The sequence below is a fragment of the Quercus robur genome, chromosome 8 (genome assembly GCF_932294415.1).
Source record: "Quercus robur chromosome 8, dhQueRobu3.1, whole genome shotgun sequence".
Taxonomy (NCBI): domain Eukaryota; kingdom Viridiplantae; phylum Streptophyta; class Magnoliopsida; order Fagales; family Fagaceae; genus Quercus; species Quercus robur.
This window is the reverse complement of record NC_065541.1, coordinates 57,359,267-57,369,810: the sequence shown is the minus strand read 5'-3', so window position 1 is coordinate 57,369,810 and position 10,544 is coordinate 57,359,267. Positions and strand designations below refer to the sequence as shown.

The 10,544-nt window shown below is 32.3% G+C and overlaps 1 protein-coding gene across 2 annotated transcripts; it reads left to right on the top strand.

The window, feature by feature from the left end:
* Positions 1-892: 892 nt before the first annotated feature.
* On the top strand, positions 893-9,649 carry LOC126697221 (OVARIAN TUMOR DOMAIN-containing deubiquitinating enzyme 12). 2 transcript variants are annotated; one of them, XM_050394113.1, is made up of 11 exons: positions 893-1,137; positions 1,742-2,138; positions 2,229-2,497; positions 3,262-3,335; positions 4,846-4,900; positions 6,102-6,176; positions 6,268-6,341; positions 6,441-6,489; positions 7,324-7,408; positions 8,120-8,176; positions 9,375-9,649. In XM_050394113.1, exons 2-11 carry the CDS (start codon positions 1,799-1,801, stop codon positions 9,440-9,442), a joined length of 1,146 nt encoding a protein of 381 aa, XP_050250070.1. In that variant the 5' UTR covers positions 893-1,137; positions 1,742-1,798; the 3' UTR covers positions 9,443-9,649. The 2 variants fall into 2 exon arrangements, with proteins under 2 accessions (XP_050250070.1, XP_050250071.1); XM_050394114.1 differs by having other exon boundaries at positions 899-1,137; positions 1,742-2,123.
* Positions 9,650-10,544: the final 895 nt, after the last annotated feature.

The window sequence follows — 10,544 nt, the reverse complement described above, 5'->3', positions numbered from 1 at the left end:
GGCACCACCTTACTCTTTACTACCATATCATTTATATAAATCTCAATACTTTTGCCTAATTGTGGCTCGAATATCCTGATCATCATCCTCTGATAGGTAGACCCTGCATTTTTCAATCCAAAGGGCATCACCTTATAATGGTAATTTCCAGTAGGAGTGGTAAAAGCTATCTTCTCCTAATCACCCAGAGCCAGTGGTATTTGATGGTATCCCTGGAAAGCATCCAAAAAGCTCATCCGATGATGGCCTATAGTTGCATCCACTAGTTGTTCTATCCGAGGCATGGTGAAAGAATCTTTTGGATAGACCTTGTTCAAATTTGTGAAGTCCACACATACTCGACACTTTCCACTCTTCTTTTTCAACACTACTATTGAAAAAAAAGTCAACTTTTTAACTTTTTGTATCAATCGATCACAAAATAAATAAATAAATAAATAAAACACAAAGATTCAATTTTTGATAATTAAAAATTTTATCAATTAAGTTAACTATTTTATCAATTAAGTTAACTGCACCCAAAATACTTAAAAAATATTTATAAGCTATTTGGTAACATTGTTTGAATAACGGTTTTCGTTATTTAAACAACACAATATCTATTTTTATAATACTTTTTCACTCACACGTATTTTCACAACACTTAAACAACATTATTAGATCAACCCTCAATTTTTTAATACATTTTATTATAGAGCACTTACCCATGGCTACACCTATAAGGAAAGTTGAAACTTGTAAAAGATTTTTTTTTTTTTGTAAACGGTGGTCAGTGGTGGCCCTAATGGGGGATCAAGTATCAACTATGCCACGTCAGCTGATGGCGGTTTCGATTTGATACGGCGTCACTTTAAAAAAAAAAAAAAAAAAAACGAAATTCAAGAAAAGCAGGCCTAAAGTGACGACAGTTTTCACCCACTTCGCAGCCCGCCTTAGCCTACATTCTTTCCGTTACGACTCCGCATTCTAAGTTGCTCGACCTTTAACGCTTCCTTTAAACCCCTATAACCTTTGGCGCGTGTACCCCACTCTCTTCTCCTCAAAAATTTTATCCTCAAGCAAATCAAAACCCAAAGAAACATTCTTAGCTTCGTTCGCTCCCACAATTTATTCCTCTGATTCTTAAGACTCACGCAGGTACGTAAAGTTTCGTACTTTGTCTCTGCTTTTACATTACTTCTAACCAAAATTTTCAATTTTTTTTTTTTAAATTATTCATTTTTTTTAATGGGGTTTGTTTGAATTTTAAAAAAAGTTTGGAACTTTTTGAAAACTGTGGAATTTATAAGGATTAGGGTTTTTTTTTTTTTAGTTGAATTTGTTGTCTTTGTTTTGTTTTATTTGTTAGTATAAGTTATTGATTTTAGAGTTTGAAAGTTTGATGATAAATCAATTCAATAGTTTTGCTCTTTGGTTCTTAATTCAGTAGTTTGATTGAAAGTTTTCGCTTTTGCACATATTTGAAAGTTTATATTTCAGGGTATAGTTTCATCTTTGTGGGTTATGCATCAAAATTTGATAGAAATAATTTGATTGTGGATTAACTGCGTTTCTCATATCTGGCATTTTTTTTTAGGGTTTAAGGTATGTTATGTAATTAGGTGTATCAGGAACTGTTACATTGAAGTTTGGATTGTTTTGTTAATATTTGAGATTCTTTTAATTGGGTTATGCCTATATAAAATTTTTAGTTTGGATGTTTCATTTTTTTTACTGTGACTAATTTATGTGTCTCACCCAGATATCAAAATCTTTTGGGCATAGAGATAAAGGAAGCAACCTATAGTTATGCGTGCAAATGGCAACATATAATTATGATCCTGATGTTACTCGGTGGGGTCTCCATCATCTGCTAGATGTTTGCACTCTTAGGAATAATGCTTCTTGTAATGGTGTGACTCGATATGACCAAGATTTGAGTCGAGTCGAGTTTGTTAGAGAAGGTTATTGTGAGAAGGATAATGTGGAGAATGATGAGGCTGTAGCACGTGCGCTTCAAGAAGAATTTTCGCGGATTGATTGTTTAGAAGCTTCTGGAGTATCTAATGGTGGGCCAGAGCATTTGCAAGAATCTGTTCTTGCACAGAATTGGCTTGGTCCTTCGGTTAGACACTATAGTTATGGTAATGGAAATTTAGGTGCTGGCTGCTGCTGCCTTTGTGATTATTGTTCATTTTTGGTGTTATTTTCTGTTTTGCTTATTTGATAGATTGTCAACAAATATTTAGGGCATGACAATGATCAGCAAGCAGCAAATGAACCTGGCATACAGATGGAGAATGCAGTTCCCTGCGGAATCATAATAGAGGAGGCGAGTGATCATAACAAAGTGGAAAATGATGTACATCCTGAAATTAAAGTGTTCGCTTCATGCTCTAGCCCAGGAGGAGGAGAACCATCTTATGTGGATGATTTGTTACATATATTCGATATAGCTGATGAGTCCAGTCTTGATGGTGAAGTAGGCAAACGATTGAATCAGATGGTTCCTGTTCCTGTAAGTATAGTATCTTTAGTAGTTCTGTTCATCTGTCTGGCAACATATATTTTCAAGTCATAGATTATCATTGTCATCCTCCTTTTCATTATTTGTGTGGAATCTGCAATATATGACAATAGGAGGATTGAATGGCTAGAAGTGGAATTGTCTAGAATGTCTTACGTGTAGTGTTGTGTCCTTTTAAAAAGTATGAGAGCGAGAGAGAGAGAGAGAGAGCTATATTAGCATTTTCAAGAAAATGAAGGTTTTGTATCCAGGATGCTTAATTAAAGTCAAAGTGAGAATGGTTGTAAATTTATTCTATTGTGGGTGTTTAGTTGCTTTTGATTTTCAAACCTCTCCTAAGCTGTGATATTCTTGGCTGTCAATATTCACACATATTGAACATGATGCCATTGTAAAGCAGATTCCATAAATGAATTAGGAATAACTTTTATTATAGTAACATCAAAGAGAGTAGCAGTTCAGCTTAAAGTGGATCAGCGACATAGATCATCCTCTAGTTTTTTTAGGGGCGCTGTTGGGAATAGAATGGATATATATACTTGTCCTAAATCTCCTGTGAGTCAAATCCTTTTAAATTACAGCCTAGTTTCATTACAACCTCAATTTGACTTTAATTTCTTTGAATCAAATATGGTTACTTTTGAGCAGATAGATCCACTTTCTTATTTTCTTGTCCAAGCTGTGGCTATTGACATTTAAATTGTACTGCAATTGATGTACTGCAATTGATGCTTTCTCTCATTTAATTTTTGCAGCATGTTCCTAAAACTATTGAGAAAATACCCACAGTTGATGAAGAAATATCAGATCATCAAAGGCTGCTAGAGAGGTCTTGTGTCATTTTTTCTTGTCTTTCTATGCTTAGTATTTTTTTGAGTTTTGAGCTGTCCAGGTTGTTATATGCTTTTACTGAAAATATTACAACTATTAAAGCAGCCTTCATAATTCATCAAAAACACTTGAATGATCCTTGAGCTGCCAGTCTTAACATGTTAGATTTATGTACTGAGAACTGAAATTTTCCACTTGCACAGAATGAAGGGGAACTTGAATTATGAACAAAGAGCGTAAATACTAAATAGGGCACTAAAATCTGAAATTATTATATCAGGATTGAATTTGTAATGAGCAGGATTAGGGGTCATTTTGAAAGTTTAAGATGGGCAGGATTTTGAAGTTCATGTTGTAGAACTTTGTGGAGAAAGTGATTATCATATTACATATCAGAAAAAAGAGTTATTGTTTGACATGTACTGGTCATTTGGTCCAGGGTAATCTTTTAGGATTTCCAAGCATCGTTATGTTTGGTTACAAATAGTTCTAGGTAATCTGGATACCTACAAGCATCTGGATTCCCATTTTGGGGGTTTGTGGATACCCTTTTAAAAAGGTGGGTAACACATTCCCATGCTTTGGGAAAGTTCTATTTTTTAAAGAGATATAATTATACCCTCAATTTAACTATATCTAATAAAGTGCTAATGCTACATATTCAACTTTTTTTTTTGGTTGATGTTATGGTTATATTCACCTTTAATTTTTTTTTAATAAAATTTTTTATCTCCTATTTGAAATTTTTTGTCTTTTAAAAAAATAAATAATTTTGATTGACAAGGAATGATATCCTTGAAAACCATTTTTTTTTAAATGAAATAATTCTTATTATTATTTTAGGAGATTTGAGTTAATTCATGGTTCATATTATTATTATTTTTGTAAAGTGATGGGTAATACACATGTGACACATTGTATTTATAAATCTAAGGATAATTTGGGAAGAATAAATCATTCTTATAAAATTTTTGGAAATAAACCAAATCTGTGACCTCACATTCTCAAGAATCTTAATAGATTTCTAATCAAACCAAACGTGGGCAATGTACTTTCTTGGGCATTCAGGTTCCCCAACATCACATTCTCGAGAATCTAAATGCCAGCGGCATTTTTGATTTCTCAAACCAAAACCTAAATTAGGGTGGCTTTGGAATTTATAAGAGGGGTGGGGAAAAAGAGTAGAGTTTGGAAGGGTAAAGTATTTCTGAGTATAGCATAAATGTAATGAATATAAGCTTAGAGTCATCTTTATTTTAACGAATCCAAGATCTACATTTTGTATGTGTTTCTCACATGTGAACTCTATTGACATGGCTATGAATGAGGTTTTTGTGATGGCCTTGGTGACATAGTTTTTTTAATGCATTTTTCTTGTGAAGTTCTTACATTTTTATAAGTTATTACTTATTACTTTAGTGTGTGACCTTTCTTTTTGGGTATTTATAATAATTGAAAATTCATTCAAATTACTACATATCTAATATTAAGATATTTGGTCTTTTCAGACTGGAGTTATATGAGCTGGTTGAGCTTAAGGTTCAAGGAGATGGTAACTGCCAGGTTGGCTCCCTCCCCCCCATAACACATGCAAGCACAAAAAAATATTTTTGCCTAAATGCTTATGCTTGGAAATGGGAACAATAGGTTCTATGATATTGTTCAGTAGTAAAAAATAGTTTTGGTTTATTGCTTATTTATTTATTTTGGGTGGGATGGGGGTGAAGATAAAGAATATTAATTTATAATATTTTATGCCTGCACATTATATCTCAGTTATCATTTTTTATGGGCTTATTATGAGTATCACCTTGCAGTACATTCTTGGATGTTAGTTGCTGGTCATAATATTTATTCTCTTTTAAGTCCGCCCTTAGAAGCAATTCATTGCACCAGAAAAAATTTAGCCTTATTTTTCATGAAAATGATTTATGTGAATTCAATTCAATTTTAAAGTGAAATCCAAAATAAGTTGGAACTTAATGGACCACATGAATCATGTACAGAAGATTCCTTGAGTTGTCATTTGCTAATATTCTGGGACGGCTGATAATGCTATGTTAAGTAATAGGCATCCATTGAAGGCAACAAACCTTTATCTGGATCTTCTGCTATAACTACCTTTTAAATGCCTTATTTGAATATATGATAGGTTGGGGTGGTTTCCTTTGCCAGATTCAGCTGGTGTCCAAGTCACATGCAGATATACTTGATGTATGTACTTGTTTAATTTTAATGGTCATCAACTGCAGTTACCGACATTTGGTCTTTTTCTTCTCTAATTTGTATAAATGCCTCATTTGAGTTGCAAATGAAATTGTCCAGCCATGCTGATTTCTGTTTTTATAATTTAAATGACTTCAAAATATTTGATAATTATCCATTGACTTAAGAAGCTTTGTTTCTTTTTAAATCCTTGTGTAAAATTCTGTTATGATCCTAGTGTTCCACATGGATTAAGTATAAGCCTAACCATGTGTTTATAAGTTCTTGGGCACCTTCCCCTTGCAAGCCGGTCTTCAAGGGTGAGTTCTATGCATGGGTTTGTAACAAATTCATCATTCATGATTTCTGAGTGAGAAAGGTCCAGATTGTTGATGTATGCCCTCTACAGTGCAAGTGAATTGCTTGAAGTTATACAAAAATTGTACATTATCAGTGAAAGTGGACGGTTATGTATTTGTGATGCTTGATAATAATTATTGGTATTACTTCTTAATGTTATATACTTGAAAGACATCTTATTGGCTCTGTATTTTCCCAGTTTCGTGCTTTATCTGATCAACTGTATCGTTCTCCTGACCACCACGCTTCTGTAAGAGAACAGATTACTCAACAGGTTGGTTGCATTTGATCTGTCCTTATTTTAAGATGTCAAAACTTAATTATTTATTTGAAGTGTCATAATTTTTGTTTGTTGTTGTCATCAGCTTAAGTGTCACCCGGAAATGTACGGGGGTTATGTCCCCATGGCTTACAATGACTATTTGAAGAAAATGAGCAAGTATTGTGCTATTGTCTGTTTTAATGGTATTTTATTCACAAAAATATATATTACAATATTTCTCATGCTTATATGCCTTTTTTTGGGTTCATGAACTAGGAGTGGCGAATGGGGTGATCATGTGACATTACAGGCTGCTGCAGATTGGGTATGAGGAACTATAAGGCTTTCCTATTTCTCCCTTTACTTTCTGCAATCTTTGGTGATTTAGAAAACAATTTTTAATGTTTTCCATTGATACTTCTATTACCTGATTGCCCAAACTTTACTGAACTTGAAGGAATTTCCCATCATGATATCCTATGTGGATAGTAGTTTATTGTTTTTCTGTTAAGTTATATGTAAGGAATATAGTTTATACTGTAGCAGTTGACATTAGAAAATTACAATTGGAAGTTGGGTCTTTTCATTTTTTTATAAGAGGAAGTTTAGCTCTTGAGAGTGTCTGTACCACTTAGTGGCTGAAATTTTCTGAAGGTGTAGGCTAAAATTGCAAATATATTACTTTTGTGTACTGTAAGTTATGAATAAGATTATGGAAATGTGCTGCAAGTGGATAAGTGGGAGAAAATTGTAAATTGCCTGAGGTGACATGAAATTGTAAACAACACCTATTGGGTGCAGACATGGGTTAAATTATGTGTCGCATTTTTAACTTTTGGTTAAATATGCAGAACTTTTCCCATTCAGCATGAATAAAATTTCATGTATAGCATACTTTATGATTAACTTGTCCAAGGTGATCAAGTAAATGCCTTCTTGTAGAGTTTTTTTTTTCAAAGCAAATCTGCAGTACGCTGTTTTCTGTAAGTTGGAAGTGTTACTTTCTCCCCCACTCCTCCCCCTCCTTCCTTGTTGATGTAATATGTGCTGCAAGAGAGTTTTAGTGATTTTTGCTTTATAATTCATTGCTATCTGTGTGTGTGTGTGTATAAGCCCTCTATGGTTGAAGAATGATGCATATCTTACTATATGTTTGCAGTTTGGAGTCAAGATATTTGTGCTAACTTCATTTAAGGACACATGTTACATTGAGATCCTTCCACATGTCGAAAAGTCCAAACGAGGTAAGAATAGAATTGTTCATTATTGTTGTAAAAATTGATGTGTAATAACCAATGCAGATTAAGTTTGTAGTTGTTCTGATTGATATACAAACAACACCTGCTATTTTGAATATCTGAATCATGCTGAAATTATAATCCAAACCCCTGCCCCCACTTCCTTAAGCTTCTTCGTGAAATAATGTTTATGTAAATCATGATATTGATCAATTTGAACATTGCTGTCTGATCCACAACTCTCTTGATTGTATGTAGAGTTTTGAATATTTTTTGAGCCCTTTGAAACTTTTGTCAATCTTATGGATGTCTTGCTTGACTTTATGTTTTTTATGATTTTTTATTTTTTATTTTTAAATTTGGCCTGATCATCAGAACTCTTTGAACAATTTTCTGATGATTAGCCTGGAACCAAACTTGGTAAATTGCAGTTGTATTTTAGCCAATCTATATGTAAGATATAAAACATTTTTACAACCCCAAGGGGTACTACAATCAGCTAGAAATATGCCTAGCAAAGTAAAGGTCACAAGTTTGAATCTCCCCTCCCCATTCTTCTTGGGGCCAAACTTATCGAAAATAAATAAAAATATTTTTTTTTACTAATTCTGATCATTTGAGTGGATAACTTTCATGCCTTTTCTTTCCTAGCCTTTCATGTTTTGATTTGTTTGGTAAGATGGTTAGTGTAAAACACAATCTCTTTGGCTTGTGCAGTTATTTTCTTGAGCTTTTGGGCTGAGGTGCATTACAATTCGATTTATCCAAAAGGAGGTAAATATATATTTATTCATAATATACATTTACTGGAATTTTAGGCAAATGAAAAGTTAGACCATACCTAACATTGGTGAAGATTGAATTGAAGATCGTAAGATTTTACAAGCTATTAAAATAATTAATAGTAATGTAGCAAATAGATATTTTAAAAGTACTTAAAACTAAAAAATTTCAACACATGCCGTTTTGTACTAGGTGTCTACTATTTAAGTAACCATCACGAAAGAAGAAAGAAGCAATGAACACAAGGTTCTTTAATTGTGTAGAACTGTAGATAAAGTTTTTTGCTTAGTTGATTATAAATTTTGAACCTTTACTACCTTTACCGATAATTAAAATAAGCAAAGTCTAACACCTAAACTAATTTGGAATTGGTGTTATAAACACTCCTTTCCATAAAGATTGTGGTCCTTATTTTATACTAATAATAAATTTGTAACATTTGAGTAGTTTTTGCACCTTCAAATCCTTTATATCCTTTTTACATGTGGATTTAAATAAATAAATAAACAGCCAAAAAATATAACTATTGTATAAATCAATAAATATTATGAAAAATATCAAGATCCCATGAGATCCCACTCTCTAAACTGGGATCATAATGAGATCTTACATATTTAAGATTTTACTTAAGGTCTGAGTCATTTTTTGCTTTTTAGTAGTAAGATTTTAAGGTCTAAATCAGGATTTTTTTTTTAATAACCATTCCCATGGGTTACTTCTTCCTCTATCTACATTTCATGAAGGCATTTTGGAATAAAGGGACCAAGGAAAGAGAAGCAATAATGGAATTTGGGAACATTTTCATTTATGAATAAAAAGAAACATGCCAGTGAATTCCAAGGAAAGAGAAGCAATAATGAAATTTTGGAGCATAATCATTTATGAATAAGCAGAAACAAGCCAATGAATTCTATCTCAAATGGCACTTCCTATATAAAGAATTAGGTGGAGGGTGAGGTTGTAGGTTTATGACATATTAGGCGCTCATAAATAATTAGATAGAAACATGATACAATTCCATTAACTGAGTTTCAAATGTCTGTGCTTCTCAAGTATTTAATCATCAAAAAACTGTTGGAAAGGTTTGGATGTGATTATTTTACACAAGATGCAAGCATATATATTAGCAACATTTGCTAAGTTTGCGGTGATTTTAATTACGTTTCTTTCTTTACTGTTTCATGTTTAGATCTACCTGAAGTCGACACAAAGAAAAAAAGGAAATGGTGGAATTTTGGGAACTTGATCAGCTCATGAAGTTTGCGATAATTTCTAATTCAACTTTTTTTTGTATAGTTTTTTCAACCTTCGGCTTATGGCTCCTTGTAAAGTATAGGGTGGATATGGTGGTTTCTTTGTGGGTCTCTGCTTATGCTGTGCTGTTCATTCTTTTGTAAATATTAATTTTCACATTCATTGATTTTATGGTCTTCTTAATTCCATCTTCTATTGGTTTTTCCATCATTTTTTTATTGTCCGCTTATACTTGGTTTTTCCATCCACTGATTTATTCTTATTTTTTATAAGCATTTAGGTGAAAACTAAGCCAAAGTAAATAAACAAAGGGACCCCAGTTTGAGATGTCAGGATCATCATTTGTTAATGCTGATAAAACTTATAATCAATTAAGCCACTTAAAAAAAAATGGTATTCTTCGGCTCTCTTATTTTACCATGGTTTGAATTATTCAAAATCTCCTAGAAAAGATGTAGCCGAAATTTACGTCAAATCAACTCCAAAGTTGTCATATTCAAAATCACGATATAGAAAAGAGTACTGAAAAAAATTGAAAACCAATAGCATGACATTGTCTAGGTTAGGGCATCTCCAGTAGCTTCCCAAATTTTTGTACTGTTTGGAGAATGATCAGTGACATTTAACTTTTACCTATCCATTTTTTCAAATACACTTTCCAACAGATTTTCTATTCCATTCTCATTTAAATATTATTTTTTCATTCATTTTTTATTCTTTTTTTTTTATCATTATTTATTCTTTCTATATTTATTCCCAACAATTATATTTTTCAATGAAAAGTGTTATATTTACAATATTTTTCGCAATACTTTCACAAGAATCACATCAAAATCTTATGTGGAAAATTGTTACTAGTTCTAATTTGAACCCATTGCTGAAATTATATTTTTACTCACCAATATTAGCTAATAACAATGTTACTTAAAATTTATTGTAAAAATATTGTGGTAGAATTTCTAAATTATCATTTTTTTTATATATTATTTTTCCTTTCTTTCTTTCTATCATCCATATGTTTCTTTTTTTTTTCTTTTTTTTTTCTCTTGATTTTTTTACACCACACACGTGTACTCATCTATCCCATCCTCTCCCTTTTTGTTTT